At 42.8% G+C, this 26160-nt stretch overlaps 2 protein-coding genes and 1 long non-coding RNA gene across 6 annotated transcripts in view; 1 reads left to right on the forward strand and 2 right to left on the reverse strand.

Annotated features, from left to right (window-relative positions):
* Nucleotides 1–13258, reverse strand: tdrd1 (tudor domain containing 1). Of its 3 annotated transcripts, none has more exons than XM_058062687.1 (25): nucleotides 12266–13258; nucleotides 11823–11988; nucleotides 11701–11737; nucleotides 11579–11618; nucleotides 11402–11510; nucleotides 10562–10628; nucleotides 10409–10489; nucleotides 10148–10327; nucleotides 9943–10083; nucleotides 9618–9789; nucleotides 9457–9540; nucleotides 8470–8646; nucleotides 8296–8403; nucleotides 8046–8216; nucleotides 6803–7063; nucleotides 6615–6734; nucleotides 6442–6549; nucleotides 6203–6370; nucleotides 4712–5035; nucleotides 4515–4631; nucleotides 4318–4449; nucleotides 2586–2753; nucleotides 2117–2509; nucleotides 1981–2024; nucleotides 1–288 (listed from the first exon to the last, which is right to left on the reverse strand). In XM_058062687.1, the coding sequence occupies exons 2-25, from the start codon at nucleotides 11972–11974 to the stop codon at nucleotides 214–216; spliced, it is 3429 nt and encodes a 1142-aa protein (XP_057918670.1). In that variant the 5' UTR covers nucleotides 11975–11988; nucleotides 12266–13258; the 3' UTR covers nucleotides 1–213. The 3 variants fall into 3 exon arrangements, with proteins under 3 accessions (XP_057918670.1, XP_057918671.1, XP_057918672.1); XM_058062688.1 differs by having other exon boundaries at nucleotides 12293–12349; XM_058062689.1 differs by having other exon boundaries at nucleotides 3–288; nucleotides 11701–11729; nucleotides 11824–11988; nucleotides 12266–13256.
* Nucleotides 12641–26160, forward strand: part of ccdc186 (coiled-coil domain-containing protein 186) — a 21902-nt gene continuing 8382 nt past the window's right edge. Inside the window, exons 1-10 of the mRNA XM_058062690.1 lie at nucleotides 12641–12845; nucleotides 14122–14986; nucleotides 16863–16989; nucleotides 17401–17529; nucleotides 20143–20355; nucleotides 20443–20562; nucleotides 23380–23484; nucleotides 23685–23783; nucleotides 25656–25742; nucleotides 25842–25984. Of these exons, the coding sequence (XP_057918673.1) occupies nucleotides 14142–14986; nucleotides 16863–16989; nucleotides 17401–17529; nucleotides 20143–20355; nucleotides 20443–20562; nucleotides 23380–23484; nucleotides 23685–23783; nucleotides 25656–25742; nucleotides 25842–25984 (1868 nt within the window). The 5' untranslated portion in view covers nucleotides 12641–12845; nucleotides 14122–14141. The remainder of the gene's footprint in view (nucleotides 12846–14121; nucleotides 14987–16862; nucleotides 16990–17400; nucleotides 17530–20142; nucleotides 20356–20442; nucleotides 20563–23379; nucleotides 23485–23684; nucleotides 23784–25655; nucleotides 25743–25841; nucleotides 25985–26160) is intronic.
* Nucleotides 17377–26160, reverse strand: part of LOC131110047 (uncharacterized) — a 10929-nt gene continuing 2145 nt past the window's right edge. Inside the window, exons 1-4 of one of the 2 annotated variants that reach the window (XR_009120823.1) lie at nucleotides 24179–25798; nucleotides 24023–24081; nucleotides 23654–23744; nucleotides 17377–17433 (exon numbers count right to left, since the gene is read on the reverse strand). This is a non-coding gene — a long non-coding RNA (uncharacterized LOC131110047). Of the gene's footprint in view, nucleotides 17434–23653; nucleotides 23745–24022; nucleotides 24082–24178; nucleotides 25799–26160 lie in introns of those variants that run through there. The other variant, XR_009120824.1, reaches the window with a different exon arrangement.

Genomic DNA, 26160 nt, shown 5'->3' on the forward strand with positions numbered 1-26160 from the left:
ACTAACTTCTTGCTATTGAACGTTTATGTAAAAGACAAACACAAATACTCCACCTGTGTAACCGGAGAAGAACTTAAAAGGCGGCCATGGCAGCAATGTAGACTTAAGACAAACGGCAAAAATATTAAAACTTATAAACAAAAACAACCAGAACGGACTAGAACTTGTTCTTTAACCTGAATAAAAACATTGAAATTGAGTGGAACGTTTAAGTTAGGACTGCAACCGTTCAACACAGAGCTTGAGTAAGGACAGCTGAAGCTCCATCATCTTCTCCAGATGCTCCATCTGTTAACACAGGGAAATAGATTATTATATATTTATTATTACGTGTATTTTCAAAATAAAATAATAGAGTAACATCGGCTATGGAGTGTGATAATTTTTTCACAACTACATTTGTGGACGGCTGCACCAAAAAAAAAAAAAGTGTCACAAGAAATGCACCACATGGTGGCAACGCTTATTAAACCTCTACTTCAGATTGACTTGAAATTTCTCACACCTGTACAAAACAGCCGTTATAACTTTAGGGTGTCTCGCCAAATTGACACGAAATTCGGTACACACCTTATGATGACAGAAAAGCATTTGTGTGTCAAATTTGTGTACGATTGGTTGAAAAAAAACATGGCCGCCATCAAGTAAAACTGCAACAGTAATGTAGCAAAAACTAATATTTTCAGGATATCAGCCAATCACAGGGCACCTATAGACAAACAACCATTCATACTCACATTCATACCTATGGACAATTTGGAGTCGCTAATTAACCTAGCATGTTTTTGAAATGTGGGAGGGAAAACGGAGTACCCGGAGAAAACCCGGCCAGAGATGGTCGAGGGTGGAATCGAACTCGGGTCTCCTAGCTGTGCAGCCTGCGCGCTAACCGCTCAGTCCATAATACAGTCATTAAGTTTCAAAAATTCATAAATTAATTAATTGATCGCTGTCTTGTGGTTGACTATAGCCTATTATTAGTCTAATCAAATATTGCAATACATTCATTCATTCATTCGTTCATTTTCTACCTCTTATCCACACGAGGGACGCGGGGGTGCTGGAGCCTATCCCAGCTGTCTTCGGACAAGAGGCGGGGTACACCCTGGACTGGTGGCCAGCCAATCACAGGGCACATATAGACAAACAACCATTCACACTCACATTCATACCTATGGACAATTTGGAGTTGCTAATTAACCTAGCATGTTTTTGGAATGTGGGAGGAAACCGGAGTACCCGGAGAAAACTGCGCGCTATCCGCTCAGTCCATAATACAGTCATTAAGTTTCAAAAATTCATAAATTAATTAATTGATCGCTGTCTTATGGTTGACTATAGCCTATTAGTCTAATCAAATACTGCAATACATTCATTCATTCATTTTCTACCGCTTATCCTCACAAGGGACGCGGGGGATGCTGGAGCCTATCCCAGCTGTCTTCGGATGAGAGGCGGGGTACACCCTGGACTGGTGGCCAGCCAATCACAGGGCACATATAGACAAACAACCATTCACACTCACATTCATACCTATGGACAATTTGGAGTCGCTAATTAACCTAGCATGTTTTTGGAATGTGGGAGGAAACCGGAGTACCCGGGAAAAACCCACGCATGCACAGGGAGAACATGAAAAACTCCACACAGAGATGGCTGAGGGTGGAATTGAACCCTAGTCTCCTTGCTGTGAGGCTTGCGCGCTAACCACTCGAACACCGTGCAGCCCCACTTCAGTCATTCATTCATTCATTCACATATAGTCAAACAACCATTCACACTCACATTCATACCTATGGACAATTTGGAGTCGCTAATTAACCTAGCATGTTTTTGGAATGAAACAGGGAGAACATGGCCGAGGGTGGAATTGGACCCTGGTCTCCTAGCTGTGAGGTCGGCTTGCTAACCATTAGACCGCCGTGCCACCCAGCCAAAATACAATTATACACTATACAGGTCAGCATAGAGAGCCCAGACCTTGGTCTTCAGGCTCGGACAGCAGCATCCAGAGTGTTGGGCTTCTGGGGGGGGGGGTGGTAGAAAGAAATCGATGAACGATATATTTCACTATTTGGATGTTTAGTAAAATTGTTACAATTGTAACATGACCAACCCTTATGGCGCTCTGATGCGGTGCTCTGCATTGGTTTTGGGCTTTGGGGAGTCTGCTGCAAGCCGACTGTGGACTCAGCGGCCACCGCTTTATTTTCCACGCTCCTGTCCACGGTAGATATTGGGTGAGTGTACTGAAGCGGAGTTGTAGAACTGGTGCTATCCTTCTGGTTTATGGGAGAAGATGGGCTAGAAGGACTTTTGACGTGGGCCCGCAGTGCATCCAAGACCATGGCAGTGAGGTGGGCACCGCCACGCTCAGCAGGCAAGGTGATTGAAAGGACGTTGACGGAGCCGTCGAATGAATGCGCGGCGGCGAGGACGCTGTTCAGCAACAAGCTGTGAAACATCTGCAACACTTTCGGCGGCCACACGGCGGGGAAGTGCTCCTTACCTGCAGATGATGGACAAGAGGCACAACGATACCACGATGGCAAGTTTCAAGGGACAAGGAGATCGGAAGGTCTTACCGGTCAGGGCACAGCGGGCTATCCGGAAGGGGAGCCGCAGCATGTGTTCCGGGATGGGCAAAATTCGAGATACTGGTAGTTTTTCGGTGTTGCCGAAATCGGCATAGATGACCGAGACCTCGTCGTCGGCCACCTCCAGAACCACAGCACGGTACCAGTTGTCGTCAGCTGGTAAAATAAAGACCTTTTGGTGAGTATTTCATTGGAGCTGGTAGGCTTTGGAGTTAATTCCAATACAATCCACTCATATCCTTATCATGGTCCTCGGGCCAGACTTTCATTCCTAACATTCCTGGATAAAATGTTGCCACGTATAATAGATTATATATATGTATAATATTATTATATGTTATATACTATGTTATATTATATGTATAATGGCATTTTTTTTTTGCATGTTTGTCGCAGTTCTTTGGATGATGGTGCAGGGTTTTTTGGCACCCTCTTGGGGTAATTTTGGTTGGCCAGCCACTCCTGGGAAGGTTCGCAGTGTTCCATGTTGTATCCATTTGTGGATAATGACTCTCACTGTGGTTTGTTGGAGTCCCAGAGCAGGACAAATGGACTGGACAAATTGCGGCCATTTGGGTCAAATGCCGTGTGACCAATCACAGTAGAGTGGGTGTGCCCGGAGGCGGGCCATATGGGTGGAGTAAATTAAACCAGACCATTTTGGCGGGAAGCACAAATCCAAGGAAATACATCTGGAATAGGTGCAGATTCTGGATGATCTAAAAAGTTCTCTGTGCAGGTTATTGTGTGCAGCTGCTCTATAAGAGTCCACAACTCAATACAAAGGGTAGAATAATGGTCTGGAGTAAATGAAACCAGACCATTTTGGCGGGAAGCACAAATCCAAGGAAATACAGCTGGAATAGGTGCAGATTCTGGATGACCTAGAAAGTTTTCTGTGCAGGTTATTGTGTGCAGCTGCTCTATAAGAGTCCACAACTCAATACAAAGGGTAGAATAATGGTCTGGAGTAAATGAAACCAGACCATTTTGGCGGGAAGCACAAATCCAAGGCAATACAGCTGGAATAGGTGCAGATTCTGGATGATCTAGAGAGTTCTCTGTGCAGGTTATTATGTGCAGCTGCTCTATAAGAGTCCACAACTCAATACAAAGGGTAGAATAATGGTCTTGAGTAAATGAAATATATATATATATATATATATATATATATATATATATATATATATATATATATATATATATGGCCCCCAGGTCAACTGTGTTGAGCGCGGCCCGCGAGTACCGCCCCCCAACTCACCCACTTCAGAAGCTTTCCACTTGAACTCCAAAAGTTAACCACATTAACTTAGTTATGGGGCCACACGGGGCCATGTAGTTTTGGATTTTTTTATATATATACGTATATATATATATATTTAAAAGATCTGTAATATTTATGTGACAAACATGCAAGAAAAAAAAATACTCAGAGAAGGGGGCAAACACCTTTCCCACCCCCCCACTGTACTTGCCAAAGTACTGTTGAGTGTCCTGGAAATGCCATTAAAGTGGACCCGGTCGTTACCTGTGGAATGTATGCTAGGCTATATAGTCATTTGATTGCATACCCGTCTTTAAAGGCGGGCACACGCCGTGTAATTACATCTGCTAGCAGACACCAAATTACCAGCTTTGGTGTGCAGGTGGGGTCTCACGTTAGTAAACACAAAGTGGACGCTCATGGAGCGGCGCAAGAAGAAGAGACAAGGCTTCTCACCGGAGAACTGGGCGCAACACGCCGCTCCGGGGGTAGGTCTGGTGTGATCACTGGAGGAGGACAAAGTGGACCGGTTGGTGCAGCAGAACGCAGCCAGCTCCTGCATCATCTCGCTATGCTTTTGCTGGTCCACTGCAAAACACGATAGAAGGCGTTCATAACCGCAAAACTATTTTGCATCCTTAATATGTTCTTACCCTGGTTGGGACCGAGCAGGTAAAAAAGGGAGGGGCTAGTAACAGCTGCGACGCAGGGCTTGAAGGGCTCATTGATGGGCAGCTCCGTTGTCTTCCAGTCGAGTGGAAAAGTTGGGCCTGCAAGGAAGAGCGTCACACGGCATTCCAATTATGATCCGTAAATCACTTCATTTTATTTTCAGGACACTCTCGCTGACCTGATAACGCCGTTGCGACACTTCCCACTGCGGGCATCTGTTTGGAGGCCCGGGTTTGGCTGTGCGGCTTCTCTTTTATGTCTTCTGGCTGTGCAGCCCCGGGCGACAAGCTGGAGTGCACCCCTTGAGGAATTTCGCCAGGAACTCGACCGAGGAGATTTGAGATGAGGCCAGCTGTGATGCTGTGCCCTCTGACCTCCAGCTCCACGCCGTAACCGTGTTCGGTGACGGTGAGAACGCGCGCGTTCAGCTTCTCGCCGTCCACTTGGGTGCGGAACCACCGAATGGCTTCACTGCTCCACTCGGAACCCATAGCCTCCACACCTAAAAGTACAGCATACATTCATACTATAAGAACCTTTCTATGAAAACGACTAACGACTGGTATTACATGATTAGGATCATCAAAATCACTGATTCACAAACAAAAGTACCACTGGTGTATAGAAGGAATTAGGCCTGCAAGCAATGCTAGTTTCAGTCAACTTGGATGCAAGTACACTTAAGTACACTTTCTTGTAAGTACAGGCCACACATTCCAGGCTAAAAAAATGATTCCAAGTAGCAAAAGTAGCAACAAAGCTAAATATTATTTTAAAATCTCAAGTACTAAAAAAAAAAAAAAAAAAAAAGTTAAAAAATTTTAAAAAAAAAATAAAGGTGGCACGGTGGACAAGTGGTTAGCGCACAGACCTCACAGCTAGGAGGACCAGGGTTCGATTCCACCCTTGGCCATCTCTGTGTGGAGTTTGCATGTTCTCCGGGTACTCCGGTTTCCTCCCACATTCAAATAAAAAAAACATGCTAGGTTAATTAGCGACTCCAAATTGTCCATAGGTATGAATGTGAGTGTGAATGGTTGTTTGTCTATATGTGCCCTGTGATTGGCTGGCCACCAGTCCAGGGTGTACCCCGCCTCTCGCCTGGAATACAGCTGGGATAGGCTCCAGCACCCCCCGCAACCCTTGTGAGGATAAGCGGTAGAAAATGAATGAATGTATTGCAATATTTGATTTGACTAATAATAGGCTATAGTCAACCACAAGACAGCGATCAATTAATTAATTTATGAATTTTTGGAACTTAATGACTGTATTATGGACTGAGTGGTTAGCGCGCAGGCCACACAGCTAGGAGACCCGAGTTCAATTCCACCCTCGGCCATCTCTGTGTGGAGTTTGCATGTTCTCCGGGTACTCCGGTTTCCTCCCACATTCCAAAAACATGCTAGGTTAATTGGCGACTCCAAATTGCCCATAGGTATGAATGTGAGTGTGAATGGTTGTTTGTCTATATGTGCCCTGTGATTGGCTGGCCACCAGTCCAGGGTGTAACCCCGCCTTTCGCCTGAAGACAGCTGGGATAGGCTCCAGCACCCCCCGTGAGTAAAAAGCGTTAGAAAATGAATGAATGAAAATAAAATAAAATCTTAAGTACTGATGTAAAATTGAGCATTTTTTTTAATTAAAAAAAAATCCTCATTAAGACTACCTGACAGGAAGCAGCGGACAGCGAGGAAGGGCAGCTGCAGGAGTCGAGGTGTCACTGAGCGAAGGTGCCTTTTATCCAATTCCATGCTGTAACCGTAGTCCACAAAGTTGACGGCCACCGTGTCGTCAGACTGACCATTGACCTTTGCACGGTACCAGGCTCCGTCACCTTAGGAAGAAGCGGTCAACATTCGAGCAAAATATCAAACTAATATTAAGTGTTAAACATTTGCGGACTACCTGGAAACATGGCACAGCAGGGCTCCCCCACTTTGGGTTCAAAGGCCGCCACGTCTTCCTCGCAGTGTTGTTTCAAATCAGCGCTGAGGGTGATGAGTTGCTGATGGTCTGGCAAGAAAGCAGTATGTCATTTCCACACATCTTTAATGTGGTTATTTTTGGGGTGCAAATACCGTCGGGGTTGTCCATGTGGCAAAAAAACTCTCCGGGGTTCACAACAACAGTGGCGGTCAGCACCACTGACTGGCCCTCGGTAGGAAGCTCAACGGAAGACCATACCAGAGGTTTGCACACTACGGAGCACATTAACAAGAACATGAATCAAAATACAAACTGGTTTCCAGTACTTTTTTTTTTTTACCTTCAGGAGCAGGAGCAGGAGCCGTGGGTTGCTCAGCTTGCTGGACATCATCACCCTTAACGATGGCGGGAATGCCATACCCAGCGGAGATCAGGAGCTCTGTGATGTTTGACTGAGGGTCGCTTGCCTCGTCCACCATGGTGACCAAAGCTTTCCCCTCGTGTGCCCCTTGGATCTCCGCACGCAGGATCCTGTTGGACACGCTCCGCTGCAGGGCTAACAGGCACACCTCGGGCCAACTCTCCCCGATGGGCTGCACTCCTGCGTGGATAAAAAGAACACATCATCTGGAAGCTTCAAAGCCAATTGTGCAAGCGAGCAGCTGTTTTTAATACTAATGACCAGCAGGGGGCAGCAAGTCACTACAAGTCTGAGTGAATTAGATTCCTGTAACGTGGGTTAACACAAAGCAAGTGACAAATAAATGCTATTAGCAACACATTCGCTCTAAGAGAGGCTCAACACCAGTTGGAGATATGAACTGATAATGAAAATGCAAGCAAAAATTGTGAAAACTAAATCAAATCAACTTTATTTGTAGAGCACTTTTCCTGCAAAGACATGCAACACAAAGTGCTTTACAGAATTAAAAACAATTACTACAATTAAAAGGAAAAACAATTACTAAGAAAGCCCCTCCCTCCCACTCTCCATACTAGACACACACACATCCACCCACTCACACACAGTAGGGAGACATGGCATGGCACTGAGGATCAAGGAAACGCCACCTTTGGGGGCGTCCACACTGGGAGGAGCCGCAGGCCGTGCCATCACCCGGGCCCCCGACTCCGACAGACGGGCGGACCCCCACATTAAAAAGGGAGGAACCCCCAGCCGGCCGGGTCGACGGTACCCAAGGATGGCACCCCCTCAGCAGACCCGACACGGCCCTCAGTGTGAAGGAAACACTGGAGTTGAGAGCTAAAGCCTAAAAGCATAAAATAGGACTAAAAAGATAAAAACGTAAGAAAAGTTATTGTCATACTAAAAATATGAGTTAAAAGCCTGATTAAAAAGGTGTGTCTTTAATCTTTTTTTAAAAAATATCAACAGTCCAACTATTCATTTAACTTCATCAAGCATCATTGCAAACAAATACACTGTACTGCAAAGCCATCAGGCTTCATACACACTTGAAAAGCTCTATCATATACATTGACAATAAAGATATACATAAAAAGTCAACTTTTAACCACATTTTAACACATTTGCATCCATTTTAAAACCTTTCCAGTCTTACCAGCGAGGGCACATGGAATGGCCTGCATTGGCAAAGCCAGCAAGGAAGAGCTGATGGGTCTCAAATCCCCTAAATCCACGTCCTCCGAGTTTCCGAAATCAATGTATCCGACACAAACGCGTTCCTCTGACGAATAGCCCAGCACTTTGGCCCGGTACCACTGCTTGTCCTCTGGAAGTCCACATGGGAAGTCATGTCATCAGATCATGTCAATTACGTGTTTGTATTTGTTTTTTGGTTTTTTTTGCACCTGAGAACTGGGCGCAGCAAACTGTGCCGGGCGCCGGTCTGAAGTTGTCAGGGGTGGACACCTGACTGCAGTGGAGCCTCAACTTCAGTTGCAACTCCTGAATCACTCCTGCCGATAAAGCACTCTCGGAATTTTGGAAAAAAATACACCTAACGCCACGTACGGAATACTCACCAGCGTTCTCCACCTTCTGCACGATCATGTTATCTGGGGACTGCAGGTGGGTGATCACCACAGAGAAGGAGTCACCCACCGCCTGCGTCAAAGGCTCTGGGACCCGAGCCCAGGTGTTGTCGTCTTTCCCTTGAGAACGGCGCTTGAAGTTTTCCAAGGAAGCGCTCAGCATGGCGTCTGAGGGGGTGAGCAAAACAGGATGCGGGAATGGAATTATGTCAATTTAGGACAATAAAGGACATCCATCCATCACCAGTCAAGCCAGGAGCTATACATCCATCCATCCATCCATCCATCGCCAGTCCAGGCAGGAGCTATCCATCCATCCATCCATCCATCCATCCATCGCCAGTCAAGCCAGGAGCTATACATCCATCCATCCATCCATCGCCAGTCAAGCCAGGAGCTATCCATCCATCCATCGCCAGTCAAGCCAGGAGCTATACATCCATCCATCCATCCATCCATCGCCAGTCAAGCCAGGAGCTACACATCCATCCATCCATCCATCGCCAGCCAAGCCAGGAGCTATACATCCATCCATCCATCCATCCATCGCCAGTCAAGCCAGGAGCTATACATCCATCCATCCATCCATCGCCAGTCAAGCCAGGAGCTATACATCCATCCATCCATCGCCAGTCAAGCCAGGAGCTATACATCCTTCCATCCATCCATCCATCGCCAGTCAAGCCAGGAGCTATACATACATCCATCGCCAGTCAAGCCAGGAGCTATACATCCATCCATCCATCCATCCATCCATCGCCAGTCAAGCCAGGAGCTACACGGAGTGCTAGCAGTTAGCCAGCAGACGTGGATATGAATGAAGGCACAAAGGTGATAGTTAAGCCGAATGCGGCAGTTCCAGTTTGCATGTGCAGCACATCCTTCCTCCCGATAGTCAACACTTACTTGGTTATCCACGACCAGGATATCCCGGTTTAATCTCTTATCCTAGCTTAGTGCAATAAAAGAGAAACTTACTAATATTTTGCTGAGTAGGCGCAACGTCAATCGTTGCTTTCACCGCAAAACCCCGCTCAATTAGGAATGAGCTCAAATAATTTCCTAGAAAAAAAAACAAAATATATCATAACGCTTATTAAAATACTTTCAAGATGCGACTCGTCTTTTGCAGAACATACCCACGGAAATCTGGATGTCCACAGCATGAGCGTGAACATGAACATTCTCCAATGTTTCCACCAGCTTGGTTGTCACAGTCCTGCCGGCCAGGAGTTGTTTCACAGCCGTGCAGGACTCACTGGACCAGCAACCATTCGTCGGTTCCACAGCAGCAACATGGCACTCCATTGCCTGGGGAGGGGGGATCATTTTGGCAGGCCTATGTCAGCTTTATAGTGTACCGTTATGGAAGGCAATCGCACTAGTGCTGCATCATAAATTGGAAGACGCCAACGGTCGGCAGGGGTGAGCCGACAGAAGCGGTAGAATTTATTTTGTACTAACGCAAGGATGAAAAGGCTCCATATCAGCAGGCAGCGGTCTGAGTCTGTCGTAGGGGACGTCTTCTTCATTCCCGTAGTCGATGTAGAGCACGTGTGCCTTTTTTTCAGCGACCACCTTCTGGACAAGGCCTCGGTACCAAATCTAGGTACAACAAAATTAGAATTAGAGCCAATGTTTTTATACATTTTAACAAAGTTCTGCTTACCAGATCGCCAGAGAACTGCGCCGCGCAGACCTCCCCGACAACGGGGACGTAAGTGGTCCCAGACGGGGAGCTGGAAGTTTTCTGGAGCTTGCTGCTGATGCTCCGCAGAGTGTCGAGCAGCTCGAGGCTTTGAGCAAGGAGAAAAAACCTCCCGGGGTTGTAGAACTCTACAACCGACGCCTAAAAACCCCACCCGGGATAATCGGGAGAAGCGTTTAAAATGCACATTACATATTGTTTACATTTAAGGAGTGTAGATACCTGAATATCTGATCCCGGTTTAATTTTAAGTCTGCGCAGGTCCTTCAAATAAACCCTGTTGGGTTCAAATGCATCCGCCTGCTTCAATGAAAAAAGACGGAGCAATGATGATGGGTATTTCATATTTAAATGTGCAATGTGTCTTTTCATTACCTTTAAATCAGGTAGGTTGCCTCTGGTTGGTGTCACAGGCAAAGAAGGAGGCAGATTTTGGATCTCCCTTTAAAAAAAAAAATCAGTATTTTAATACAATTTCATAGTATGAAAATACTGTACTAAAAAAATCAGTATTTTAATAAAATTTCATAGTATTAAAATACTGATTTTTGAATTGTATCCCAGAAAAATATGAATACAATTGCAAATTTAACAACTTTAAGAAAATTTGCATTCATCGACAAAAAAAAATCTAAAATTTTTCAGGAATTCTGATTTGAATTTAACGATTTATAAATTTTTAAAACACAACTACTTTTATATTTGACTTAAATGTCTAAAATGCAACAAAAAAAACGAGTTGAACACTGCATATGAAAAAAAATCAGTATTTTAATACAATTTCATAGTATCACATTATTGTATTTTATCACATAGTATCATTATTGAATTGCATTGTATTTAATACAATTTCATAGTATTAAAATACTGATTTTTTTCATATAGTGTTCAACTCGTTTTGTTTCATTTTAGACATTTAAGTCAAATATAAAAGTAGTTGTGTTTTAAAAATTTATAAATCGTTAAATTCAAATTAGAGTTCCTGAAAAATTGTAAGATTTTTTTTGTCAATGTTTGTCAATGATGAATGCAAATTTTCTTTAAGTTGTTTAATTTGTAATTGTATTCATATTTTTCTGGGACTGTTTTATTTCAGTGTAGCCCCACATCATCATTTGTACTGTTCTGATGACGATCATATTTAATGCTATTTGTTAAAAACAAAAATAATCCGCAGGTGGCCCTCGGGCTGCTCTTTGGACACCCCTAGCTTACTTTTCAGGCTGCGCTTCAATGCAAATGTGCCTGTGTGCCTTCCAGTCTTCTTTCTGGCACAGCACAGAGCAGTATGTCGCCTTCTTGCATCGCTTGCACCGTAAATTCCCTGTCAAAATAAAGTATCCACTTTGTAAAGGTAATGCGAAACATCACTTCGTCACTCAGAAACATTACCTTGCTGAGCGCAAAAGTGGCAGAGGTGCACAGGTGATGCCTTTAGTGAAAGAGAAGAGAAATGTTTAAGTAACTGATAGGGAAGCCAATACTTGAGAATGAAATGCAGGTTGAGTACATACAGCTGATGTAGCCACACTGGCTGGTGGGACTATTGGGCCAGCAAAAGCAGAAATACAATTGTATTAACCTTTTGGGAACAGTGTGAATAACTCAACGAGTAAAAGGATTGTGAGGGTGTTTACTGGCTCCTCCAGGTGACAACGAAACCGACATCAGTGGGCTCCCACCGGGCATGGCAAGGCCAGGAAACGGGGAGCCGACGGAGGGGCGGGATGACGGCTTTCGTAATGGCTGGTTAGGCCGCACCAGGCTCGGGGAAAAGGGGTGGTTCATTGGTGGACACCAGTCTGATTCAAAGACATATTTGCGACTTCAATGGTGAACAGGATGCTAAATTAAATTATATTTGTGATATTTACGCGAATGGGGAAAAGTGCAAACTTTTCATCAAGCTATCATAAAACCGCTCGCTAGCTAGCATAAATGCTAAATATTAGCATGTTTACGCTAATTAATGTAAAGTGTATACTTCACTTAACTTGTGCACCGTTGCGTTAGTACATCATATATAGCAAAGGAAAGCGACCATAACTCCATTAAAATTGATAATTTTCAACTAATCACCTTAATGAGACGGAGTGCGGCTGTTACCTGACCAGGGCAAGTTGGAGAAAGAGAATCAGGACGCATGCGCAATGATCTCAAGTGCTGATTGGTCCAAACAATTGCCAGTTGGAATGATTCAGTATTTTGTTTCACAATGAAAAGGATATATTTCACAGAACAAACTCAATAAAGTTAATAAATTAATCATATTACATTTAGATTTATAGTGTATATGTTGTGTACATAACGCGTATTTCATTTGATTCGATTAAAGTTTGTTTAATGGTGAATTACATTCCACAAGAGGGAGGAGGTTGTTTATATATTTTTACAGTGACGTCACAGCAACCCTCTCCGCTCATTGGCTGATGCCCTCTCTCCTTGCCCCTTCGGGTAGTGGCCATATTTGTTGATGTGTCATAGCAAAGCCATTGTACGCGCTGGGCCGATCAGCTGCTGGCAAGGCAGCTCAAAGTTCACCTTTTTAACTCAAGTCGCCTGCCCACTGAGCCTCTCATGGATTTACCACACTCCGTGGGTGATTTGTCGAGTAGTTTGTATTTAAGGAAACGTGAGTTTTCTTCATAAGGGACCCTAGGTAAGCTAGCTCGTAGATGCTACAGTAGCTAGCACAGCTAACGTCAACAACGTTTAAATATGCAGTTTTTCCTCACTAATTCTGTTATATCAGTTAAATATCAACGTCGTGGCCCGTTTGGCGTTTATTCCACTCAACAATGTCTAACACGGGCTAAATAGAACATTGGCGGACTTACTAACCTTGTGTGCTAACAATTGTTCGATTTAGCTTTGGCTAGATTTAAATGGCAGCAAATGAAAGCAAAACTACAGCGAATATAAACTATTAAATACATATAGTGTTTGATATCAACACTGTATCAGACGCCGCAAGGGCGCTTTTGGTAAGGCCACAAAGCCTTGCTATATTGACAGCTGACACCTGTCAAAAGGAGCGTCCACACCTATTTTCTATAAATGGCTGGTTTGTTTTAGCGTTTTCTTCCTTCATTGCAATGCTTTATATTGCAATGAATTATTATTATTGAATAAATAAGTATTTATTCAACTTAATCTTATCATTTTGATACTGTTGATGCTAATGAAAGGAAAGCTAATGTACATTATGTTGTTGGCAGGGTTAGTTTTAAATGACTAAAAAAAAATCAGAAGATTGTATACGTGTTTTAGATGATCCCTGAATCATTAATAAAACAACTAGTCAGTGCATTTAACACACTTAAGTTATGCAATAGTCTTTTTAGGGTTTGAAGTGCACGATTCAGTCATCTTAGGTTAGGATAATACAAAATGTCAGTTATGGAACACACAGACCTTTTAGAGACAAATGACCTCAGGGAAAACTGCTTTTTTTTTTAACCCTAGAACCTTTACTACATCAACACGTGGAGTATAGCTGCAACAATTAATCACTGATTAATCATTAATCCAATTCACTGACATTTTAGTATTTTGTTTTTAAATGTAAAAATTGTAAACATTCTCAAATATTTCATCCTATTTTTCGTTTGTCTTATTCACACATACGTTTTGACTTTGACTTTTGACTAGCGAACCGCTAACTGATTTTAAATTGATTTGGTGCGCCTGGAGCCTGACCGATTAACTCGATTAACGTGAACAACAAGCTTGAGATGCGGCATATGCCGATCGCATGCTTTTCCGTGAAAATTGGGCGATATTGATCAGCGGCCGATCGATTGGAGCATGCCTAGCGTTTACTCATGTATTTGTCATTACAATTACATTACATTACCTACAACAAGGCCAAGAAAGTTAATTATAGGTTGAGTAAAGGGCCTAAAATAGTCTGTTTCTTCTTCAATTTTTGTCAGATGTGATACGGAAAGGCACCATGGAACAAGCTGATACAGCCTCTGATGTGCACATGATGGAAGCATCTGACGTGGAGTCGATGACGGGCCTGCAGCGCCAGAAGTGTACGAGTCAAGTGGAAAATCGCGCATGTGAAGATTGCACAGAGGAGTGTGTGCAGACCAAATACATTCCTGTGATCATCCAAACAGAGGTTGAAGAACAAGGAGGCGGGAGTGAGATTGCCTCTGATAACAACGCTGATAGCATGATAGCAAGTTCAGCAGAGGACGAAAGGCCACCTCGACCGAATGAAGACTCTTCAGGTGATGCGGTTGAAAGCTCCCGCTCCGTTCTTGAAGGGAGGATAGAAACGTTACTGACTTTTCAGAATGATTCCCTTGTCAAGGAGTCACCGCCGGACGTAGTTTTAAACGATCACAGCGATGGGATTTCGCCACAGAGCGACAGTGGATTAACCCAACGTGCTTCTAAAGACTCTTCCCCAGACTCTACCACCACATCGGGTATCTCTAATGGCCCCTCCACTCCTACCTCGGACACCATCAGCTCCTCGCTCGCCTCCAGCCCACAACGCGGCGACAACGCTCCCGTCAGCCCCTCCGAGACCTCGTCCAGCCCGTACGACACAGACTGCAGCCGCAAGATGATTTCCCAAATCCGGCGCTCGTCGTCGCAGGAGGACCTGCTGGATGACTTGGAGTCTGAGCTGTTGGCCTGTCGGGTGTCTGACGTTGAACGGGAAGGCGAAAGGAAAGGAAGCCCACCTATGAACGGACTTCCGACGGAACAGGAGGACTGCATGGTGGAGTTTGAGAAGTGTGTCCAGTACAAGTATGCACAGCAGGAAAAGTTCATTCAGAGGTAAAGTGTTTATTTTTATCTACTATATTGTATATTATTTGTTTGTATCTTTTAATTTTGGATATATAAGGTTTCTCCTAGGATTTGTTTTTAAAGGGGACCTATGCGGAAGACCAGGTTGGATGGAGCGGTTGATTTGCTGTGGCGACCCCTGAAGGGAAATGCCTATAAATAAATGCCTTTTCTGACCTATAAATGTTGTTAGAATACTCTATTCTTGTGTTAAATGATGCCAACATTTCAGGTAATGAGGACTGCACATTTGGAAGTGAGCCGTGAAATAAGTTTGGGATGGCTCTCTGTGATGTCACAGAGTGCCGGGCATCCTTATATGGCCAAGCGCTGTTGGTCAGATGCGCTCTCTGGAGTTCATTCATTCATTTTCTACTGCTTTTTCCTCACGAGGGTCGCGGGGGGTTGCTGGAGCCCATCCCAGCTGTCTTCGGGCGAGAGGCGGGGTACACCCTGGACTGGTGGCCAGCCAATCACAGGGCACATATAGACAAACAACCATTCACACTCACATTCATACCTATGGGCAATTTGGAGTCGCCAAACCTAGCATGTTTTTAGAATGGGTGGAGGGTGGAATTGAACCCTGGTCTCCTTGCTGTGAGATCTGTGTGCTAACCACTCGACTGGAGTTGCTAATAGCAATTTCCCACCACAATCAGTGGCTCTACCCAAGTTTTTTTAAACACTAGTAGTCCCGCAAAAAACATATATTGACCACATTACAAGTTACGGATGTTGTAGAAACGCTAAAATGCTAAAGCTACTTACCACTCAAGAGACGTCTTGAAGTGACCTCATTTCTTGAGAAACTTCGGACTGTCAAGTCTCTACTTCTGGATCGGATTTGGGATCCAACACGTATGGCTGGGGACATTTACAAAGGGGACATTGTAAAAAGATAAGCTGGAAGATCTAGAAAGCTTTCTGTGTTTATTGTGTGTAGCGGCTCTATAGGAGTCCACAACTCAGTACAAGTGGCAAAAAATGAGCATAATAGGTCCCCTTTAAGCTGTGGTGGAGGGCTTCCGCTGCTGTGACGTGTGCTGATGCTCTGTCACGGTGGCAACATTTTTATTTTTTATTTTTAGAATTTAGTGTCTGTAATAATGCCAACTTTTGGGTCATTTTCACAGCCTTAAACTTAACTTTAAATACCTATCACACTGTGGTAGTTGGCATGCAAAGTTTGAAAACCATTGTACTATATCACCTCTTTTAATAATAATAGTTTTGAGGGTTCTGTAGATATGTCATTATAACTACTGTAAGTAGCTTAAAATGCTTAATCATGCAGTTAGTACTTGTATTTAAGTATTCTATGACTTGTGTACCAAGCTCGTTTTATTATTATTATTATTACTGTTATAATGAGAAACAGCTTCTTCCCAAGAGCCATCACCACCCTGAACTCAGACATACAACGTACCCGGTCATTAGCATAATGTAAATGTGCAATATTTCCATCACTGCCTCTGTTACTACCTCAATCATATTTATTTATTTAACAACCCATACAATACACTTATGTGACTTTACTCACCTGTACTCACCTCGTCATTATTTGCACTATGACCCATTGATCATTGCACTAAAATTAATATATCTGCTCCTGCATGTGCTCCTGTGCAATACTATGTGTATATTTTGGATATCTTGTATATATCTTGTTAAATTGTCTTTTTTACTCTACTTTATATACTTTTTTTGTTTTTTAAACTTGACTCCTGCACTGAAAAGAGAAGCTCTCCAATTTCGTTGTACATCTTGTATAATGACAATAAAGGCCATTCCATTCCATAATAAATATTTCCATATGTTGGAGTAGAATTGTTAATGAATTATATGCGGGTATGTCGCACAGGTTACTGGAGGAGAACAAGAGGCACCAGGATCTGATCCTGGGTATCTGCTCTGAGAAGGACAACATGAAGGAGGAACTGAAACAGCGGGCCGAGACAGAGAAGCAGCACGTTGGCACCATTGGGAAAGTGAGCGCCTCTGATGACTCTGATGATGTCTCGTGGATTCATTGTTAACATAAAGGGATAATTTAGTCATACATTGGTATGAATGTGAGTGTGAATGGTTGTTTGTCTATATGTGCCCTGTGATCGGCTGGCCACCAGTCCAGGGTGTACCCCGCCTCTCGCCCGAAGACACCTGGGATAGGCTCCAGCACCCCCCCTCGCGACCCTCGTGAGGATAAGCGGTAGAAAATGAATGAATGAATGAATGAACATTTAAGATGGAACACGCCCGCCTTAGGAATGAAATAATTCAATTTCCTCACCAAATGCTTCTTGTCGAGGCGGTGCTCCTGTCAAGCAGGTTTGACATGTTGACTGACAACACGCTCAACCCTTGTTTACAAACTGCTCTTGTGTCCCCTGTGTTGACAGTTGGAGGGCAGGGTGGAGGAGTTGCTGAGGGAGCTGAAAGAGACTCGGGACAAATTAATTCATCAGGACCAGGCAGCCAAGGCTGGCCTGGCGCAAATGCAAAAAGAGATGACGCACCGCCTTGAACAGGTAAAAGCAGGACATAAGCAGCTTCAATACCACCCACGTTGTTTACTCTTCAGGTTTAGTACATATTTACCAAATAAAGGTCTGGAAACCAACGGATGCAAGTGCATTAACCACGTGTTGGAATTTGGAATGCTGAAGTTTGTGGTGAAGATTAAGATTAAGATATGCCTTTATTCGTCCCTCAGTGGGGAAATTTGTATTGCACAGCAGCAAGAGTACAGAGTCAGTTAAGCAGTACAAAATACACAATATAGAAAAATAAACAATATAAACAACCCAAGTACAGTAAACCTCGGATATATCGGATTCAATTGTTCCCACTGGTTTTGTCCGATATAAGTGAAATCCGTTATATGCGTATACCGGAAAATGTCCGTTTTACGCATATATGGGATTTATATCCGGTATATGCGTAAATCGGATTTCATCCGTTATAAAAAGGCACTTCCTTGACTATGTTTCCAATGTACCTGGACTGGGTAATGAAAAGAGACGTAAGGTAATGAGAATTTAACTTTATTGGACTCTGAGCATAACAAATTGTTAATTAAGCTAGGCCCTGTTACGCCCGTCAGGCCTACGTTATTTCCAATAGTGAGGTTAAGATCTCATTCACTGCTGTGCTAGTGTTATTGACGTCACTCACTTTTATATTTGTCCTAAATCTGGAGCCAGGAGAAAGACAATAGCCAGTGACATCAACAAGATTAGCATAACGATGCGGCCATCCGATATATGCGAGGGAAATTTAATGGAAATGCAATGGAACCGGACTGGAGAGTTTGTCCGAAATAGGCGAAATCCGTTATAAAAAATCCGATATATGCAATGAATTTTTATTGGAAATGCATTACAGAAAAATCGGTTCTTATCTGTCCGTTGTGAGCGAATTTCCGATATATCCAAGGTTTACTGTATTAACAAAAATCAACAGTTTTTCCCAGAGTTATATACAATACAGTATGTAGATAATGTGAAACGAGATGAGATATATAACCAGTCGATACACTGAGATCTTGTTAGAGAGTTAATATGAGGCATTATGGAAATACGGAAATTGAGCACCTGTGGCATCCTAAAGCAGAAGGAAGAAAGTTGGAGGAGCCAAGTGTCCTAACAACTACTATCTTTTCAACCTCTGACACCATTTTCCTTTCCTTTAGCATTTTCAGCACGCAATGTTTGCTGTGATGTACTCGTTATGCAGCAGAGGAAGACAGGAAAAAATTTTTTTTTTTTTTTAGTTGCAGGAAACTCTCACACCATAAAATGGCAATCTTTTTAAGCCCTCTGGGGCCATCGTGTAATGAAAGCCATGTCCCAATCCCAATGCAGGGATGACCGAGTGCTAAATCTCTCCCCCTATTGTTCAATGGGCAGTGAAATTAAAACTTGCCAGGTGTGAAAAAAAACATGTCAAAATCAGAAGAATCTTACATTCTGGCAACCTCAGAGTGCAATGTTCTGGATGGACAAATGTCTATTTGCTGCACAGGTGATTAAATCCAATAACAAGAGTATATGGTGTGCAAGAAGCTGGGCTGTCTTCTTGCCAAAGTGCAAAAAGACTTAGAGAGCCGACACAAAGTAATCCTTTTTGCACAAAAGCTGCATTTCATGCTTAATTCTCATTCGTGCTGTTGAATGACTGAATGTGTCACTAATTGTTACGATTGATGTTGTCACTAGTTTTTATTGCTTAAAAGCAGGTACATCCAGGTACATTGGAAACATAGTCAAGGAAGTGCCTTTTTATAACGGATAAAATCCGATTTACGCATATACCGGATATAAATCCGATATGTGCGTAAAACGGACATTTTCCGGTATACGCATATAACGGATTTCCCTTATATCGGACAAAACCAGTGGGAACAATTGAATCCGATATATCCGAGGTTTACTGTACTTGGGTTGTTTATATTGTTTATTTTTCTATATTGTGTATTTTGTACTGCTTAACTGACTCTGTACTCTTGCCGCTGTGCAATACAAATTTCCCCACTGAGGGACGAATAAAGGCATATCTTATATGCCTTATAGGCATATCTTATAATCTTAATCTTGGGCTCAGGTCACACTTAATAATAATAATAATAATACATTTCATTTGTATAGCGCTTTTCAAAATACTCAGACACTTTACAGAAGAATGAAGTTGAATAAAAACAAGTAAAGAGAGTAAAAGATACGTTAAAATACAACATTGATTGGTTAATACACAGTTAAAACATGAGTAAAAGCGGGGGGGGGGGGGGGGGGCGGGGCACAGCAGTCAGATATAAAAAGTTAAGACATTAAAAACAGATTTAAAGAGGTGGGTTTTGAGTTGTTTTTTTGAAGGTGTTGAAAGTCAAGGGCAAGCACGGAGTGAATGGGGGCAAAGAGTTCCAGAGGGTGGGGGGCAGCAATGTGGAGAAGGCTCATGTCTCCCCAGGTTTGGAGCTTAGTCTTACAGGGGGAGTGCCAGGAGGTTTGAGTCTGAGGAGCTATTTTGACATTAATAATGAGTGTCATTTTCAGTGAATACTAGCTATCCACTTTAGTAGTAGTAGTAGTAGTAGTAGTAGTAGTAACTGATGTACACAGTGAGATAAATGATTGTCCTTTCAGGCGGACAAGAAATGCGAGGAGGCACGCCAAGAGAAGGAGACCATGGTGATGAAATATGTGCGAGGAGAGAAGGAGGCCCTGGACTTGAGACGTGATAAGGAAAGTATAGAGAAGACGCTGAGGGAGGCCAAGAAGGAGGTGGACCGTCAGGCCCTACGAGGGAACCAGCTCGCCCAGGAGAGAGGCCGGCTGCAGCAACTGTGCGACGCAAAGGTTCCTTTTTTTTGTGTGTTTATGTCTTTTAAGGAAGTTAACCATTTTTTCACATTTTTTTAAAATAATTTTTTTTAATGTCTTCAGGAAGGGGAAGTCACTAGACTATCTCGCGAGGTGGAAAAGTTAAAGGAGGAAAACAACTCTCATCTTATAAAGGTCAGATGGGCGCAGAACAAACTCAAGAGTGAGGCCGACGCCCACAAGGCAAGTGTGAAATATGTTTTTTTTTATAATATTCTTTTGGCATTAAAATGCACATTAATTTAACATGTTTGTTGATCCCATTGAGCTACAAATATATTAAATTAATCAATCTTCAAATATATTTTATATTTATACTCAATACTATACATTGAGTGCAAAGAAGGAAGGCTCATAAAGGACATTTAGTATGGTTTTATAATATTCCGGTTTCTGAAACATTCGGAATAACATGTTTACATGCGGGCGGCACGGCGATCTAGTGGTTAGCGCGCAGACCTCACAGCTAGGAGACCAGGGTTCAATTCTAACCCCAGCCATCTCTGTGTGGAGTTTGCATGTTCTCCCCGTGCATGCGTGGGTACTCCGGTTTCCCTCCACATTCCCAAAACATGCTAGGTTAATTGGCGACTCCAAATTGTCCATAGGTATGAATGTGAGTGTGAATGGTTGTTTGTCTATATGTGCCCTGTGATTGGCTGGCGACCAGTCCAGGGTGTACCCCGCGTCTCGCCCGAAGACAGCTGGGATAGGCTCCAGCACCCCCCGCGACTCTTGTGAGGATAAGCGGTAGAAAATGAATGAATGAATGTTTACATGCATGAGCAACCGCCATTATTCCTGTATACATGGTAATTGTAATCAATCGGGTTATCTCAATCAAAACAGCGACTCTTGCTGTCTGGTTTTACAGCAAATATGGGGAAATAACTATATAAATATTACAATGTAACCTGTATGTATTTCAAAATAAAATCAAACCATTACCAAGCCTGAATTTTCACTTTCTGTGGCTGTAATAGTAATGTGTCAAAAATGAGTGAGAAAACGACTTCATATCTATGTAGATTTTGATCATAATTTGATTTTTTTTCCATTTCTCATATTGAAATGACATTTTAATGTTTGTTTGTCTCCATTTAGTTTCAGTTCTGCGTTGCTCATTTTATTTGCAGCTGCTCCCCCACACAAAAACATGATTACATTTCTATTTTTGACGCACTTGCCTAAATGAAATGCATTGTCAATTGCACGGTAATGACTCTGTAAGTAAAAATTCATTAAGGTGGAAGCTATTTTGTGATAACGACAGAAGCTTTTATATAGTGCTGCCCGAAGCAAAGACAACACTGGTGCATCTGAATGGACCACGGCCAGAACAAACGCTTATGGGTCCAGAACCCGAACACACATGCTGAGCTATCATAACAGCATGAAATGGAGTTACAAAACAATGTGCGCACACGGAGCCCGTTTTAGTCCTAATCAAATGATCCCTGAGCCCTGAGTGTGTTGGTGATGTGGAGCTTTTAGCTAAAGCAGACACTGTTCCGGAGTTAAAGTAGCCATATTAGTCTCGGAAGCGTGTTGTCCAAAACGTAGCATTGATGCAGGAATCTAGACGGTTTAAAAGTGCTTTTAGTATAAGCCCTAATGGAAAGACACTGTTTTGTGTGTCTGTAGCTTTAATGCTAATGAGCTGTGTTTGTCTGAGTCAGACAGTGTGTGTAGTGCCAAGACGGGCTATTGTGCACTTAATCCACTTTTTATATGTACACCAGGGGGTCTCAAACTCGCGGTCCCGTGGGCCAAATGCGGCCCGCGAGACGCTAGTTTGAGGCCCCCACCTTGATACCAAAGTTTAATGTTGAAATGACAGCTTAACAACAATTAACATGATTTTGCCTCGCCCATACTGTTACCCTACCCTGTTACCCCCCGCCCTGTTTTGCTTTGGATTAGCAATGAAGCTAAAGGCTTATGACGCCGGGTACAAATAAATGCAGGAAATGATTTGGAATAAAACGGAAAATACATTTCATCAAACATGTTGTTAAAGTTACGGCGCTGCTCCCAGATGGAACTGAGTACGATGCTAACTTGCTAATTGGGTGAAATTATTAAGTTTCATTAATGTTCATGTTAAAGGTTAAATAACTGTTAATACTGTACATTTGAATCTGAAAAAAAAATATTTCTCTACCAACTGTATGTGGTTTCTTACGTTTTTCTTATTTGCTGTTTTATTATTATTTTACTTGTTTATTACTGATTGATTGATTTATTGTCTTTATTCTTAATTTATTTATTTTTTTTATCTTATTTTGTGTATAGAAAAATAAAAATTAAGATATTTGAGAACAGTTGAATGTTTTATCAGATATTTTGGTGTGGAAAACCGGAACCAAAGTACTGAAAAAGTGTAGGGTATAGCAGAAGCAAAAGCATTGAAGATTGTTTTTTTTTATTGATTTTTTTTTCAGTTTTTAATAAATGCGTTTTGGGTTGTTTTTTTTTTTTTGAAAACCTGATGCGGCCCGGCTTCAACCAGAACCTGGCTCCGGTGGCCCCCAGGTAAATTGAGTTTGAGACCCCTGATGGCCACTGTAACTCTGCATGTGTCCGATGTAATAGATGTCGTTTATCACATACAACAACGTAACAATAAGGTGTGGGACAGGAGGACTCAAACATTATTAGCAACACTAGCATAGATATGTGAGCTACGGTGCTAATATTACAGCCATTCCCTTACTTATAGCTGACTGATGGGTATTTTAAGATACGAAGCGAAGCCTACAAAGCTGTGCTCTACCAGCAAAATGGTACTCGGGTATTCCGACGGGCGTATACACGACTAGGGTTCATCAAGTAAGAAGGTTTTTCATTCATGACCCCAAGTACAGCAACCGTTACGGCACCTCTGCTGTCAAAACTACAGCAAATAAGTGATTTTGCTTGCTGATAGATCAACTCTAGCGGCACGTATTACTGTTAGAACGTCATTTAAACTCTTTTTTTTTTTATTTCTCTGTGTAGGAGTCGAAAGACAAGCTGAGGGACGTCACGTCCAAACTGGCGCAAGCCAAAGAAGAGACCGAGCAGATCCGCAAGAACTGCCAAGACATGATCCGAACATACCAGGTCCATACCACACACGTGATTCGAGCATTAGTTTCCATGTGCACCTGATGATGGTGCTAAAGAGCTAGCTCGGGCTACTGTTTACTCTGGCTTTCACGTAACTAAACCATGTCAAGCAAGTAATAATAGAACAATGGCCCTGATATGAGAGGACAGAGTGGATAATTACCCGATTGTAAAGCATATTATTTGTCCTCCAGGAATCCGAAGAGATCAAGTCCAACGAGCTGGATGCTAAACTCAGGGAGACCAAAGGAGAACTGGAGAAACACAAGCAGGAGCAAACTGACCAATTAGAGGTGATACTACTTTATATAAATGATACATTTCTATTAAGTGATAATGGACATTTATTCATAGCTCTTCGACAGTCATAATTGCAGTGACTGAATGATGAAGCAACATGGACTCAATCCAAACACAATGGCCTGCTTTTAATTTGTTTCCCCTCCCCGCCTGCTTTAATTCTGAAGGGATTGACATAAAAATAAACGTCCTAGAAATAATCAATATGAAGCAGAGTGTTCGGACAACATACCCAGAAGACGTTCCTCACATGCTGTCCACTTCCATCATTTACCACGAATGTTTATGATGCTTTTAAATTGAATTACAGAAATAGAACGCCGTTTGGAGGTAGATGTTGACTCAATGTACAATGATACATATAGTCCAAAAGCTCGAAATTGCCTACCTGTTGTTATTTTCATTCTTTATCACAGTCAGTAATGCTTAACAGAACATAAATAATAAATAAAAAAATAAACATCTGGGTCCCCATTAGCATGGCAATGAGAGGGGAAGGCATGAATTAACGAAGCAAAGAAGAAATACATTTGCCTCCATCTCATTGAGCGGGATGTTGTCTTGGATACCGCGGGCCGCTTAATAGCTTCTTGGAAAAGTTGACTCTCGCCAGCCTCGCTTTTAATAGCTTTGTTTAAAAGATGAGACACAACATGACTTCCCCCGCTGCTTTCATGTTCTTAATGAGCGCGCATCAGAAATCATTTTTACATGAAAGCTGATTTTAAAATGACGTGGCTCTGATGAAATGCAAATAGAATGGAGGACACTTTATATTGAGTGGTTGTTTAAAACCACTCGGTCTGTTTCAAGTTGAATGATAAGTATTGTGGGAAGAAATATGCATCTTTAGATCCACCATCTTATACATCAATCTGGAGTTTATGTCAGTTCAATTTGTAATAATGAAAACCAACTCTATCTCAAAAGCACTTTGATGATGATGTAAAATATTAGGGGACCTATGATGCAAATTTTTCGTCCCTTTGTTTTGAGTTGTGGACCGCTATAGAGCAGCGACACACAATAACCAGCACAGAAACCTTTTCTCGATGTTCCGGAATCTGCTCCTATTCCAGTTGTATTTCTTTGGGTTTTTCCTGCTTCCCAGGGAAAACGGTGTGTTTTAATTTATTCCACCCACAGCCCACCTCCAAGCATGCCCATTATGCTGTGGTTGGTTACACTTACAAGTGCTCACTAGGACTTCCGCATAGCTGCCGAAACCAACTTTCTAGGAGTTAAATTTTTTCGTTGATTAATTTTTTTTAAAATGTCGCATCCTGTCTGAAAGTAAAGACTGGACAATCCTTAGTTTCTTGCGAAAAGAGGTTATTTAAGTACCTTTAGCATTTTTTTCTACAACATCGCTAACATGTTGACATCGTTTTTTTGCGGGACTACCAGTGTTTAAAAAAACGTATTAAATGTAATCCCACTGAGCACGTGCAGATACTAGTGACAATTAAGCCTCTTGAGCGCTCTTGTTTTATTATCATTCCAATGTTGACAGAAGCGCCACGGCGGTCAAGTGGTTAGCGCGCAGCCCTCACAGCTAGGAGACCATGGTTCAATTCCACCCTCGGCCATCTCTGTGTGGAGTTTTCTCCGGGTACTCCGGTTTCCTCCCACATTCCAAAAACATGCTAGGTTAATTGGAGACTCCAAATTGTCCATAGGTATGAATGTGAGTGTGAATGGTTGTTTGTCTATATGTGCCCTGTGATTGGCTGGCCACCAGTCCAGGGTGTATCCCGCCTCTCGCCCGAAGACAGCTGGGATAGGCTCCAGCACCCCCCGCGACCCTCGTGAGGAAAAGTGGTAGAAAATGAATGAATGTTGACGGACTGATGTCCATGTTGCAGGTGCATCGTGTGAAGGCTAAAGAGCTGGACGACCTGAAGAGAAGTTACAAGGAGAGCATGGATGAACTGGACACTCTCCGCACTAAGGTTTGTCACGTGACTCTACTCGCTTTTTTTTTGTTTGTTTGTTTTGTATTTTCTAATCACCAACCTCCTCTGACGAGCTTGTCTGTCACGCTTCTGTAGTTGAAGTGTCTGGAGGACGAGCGTCCGCGATGGGAGGACGAGCTGAGCAAGTACCGGGAGATCATCAACAGGCAGAAAGCCGAAATCGGTCGCCACAGGGAGGACCTGGACAAGATCGCCACACTTCAGGAGCAGCATGAATGGTAACAGCCCTCTTGTGTAATATTTGTGTATTACCAGATTTGTGGTTTGGGCCAAAAACATGAAGGAGAAATGGTATCTTCTTCAATTTGGAAGAAGAACAATGCTGAATGGGAAGATCCATTGTGGTCCTTCAGTCATTCTGACCTACCTATTGGCTTATTTGACTAAATAACCT

The sequence above is a fragment of the Doryrhamphus excisus genome, chromosome 22 (genome assembly GCF_030265055.1).
Source record: "Doryrhamphus excisus isolate RoL2022-K1 chromosome 22, RoL_Dexc_1.0, whole genome shotgun sequence".
Classification (NCBI taxonomy): Eukaryota; Metazoa; Chordata; class Actinopteri; order Syngnathiformes; family Syngnathidae; genus Doryrhamphus; species Doryrhamphus excisus.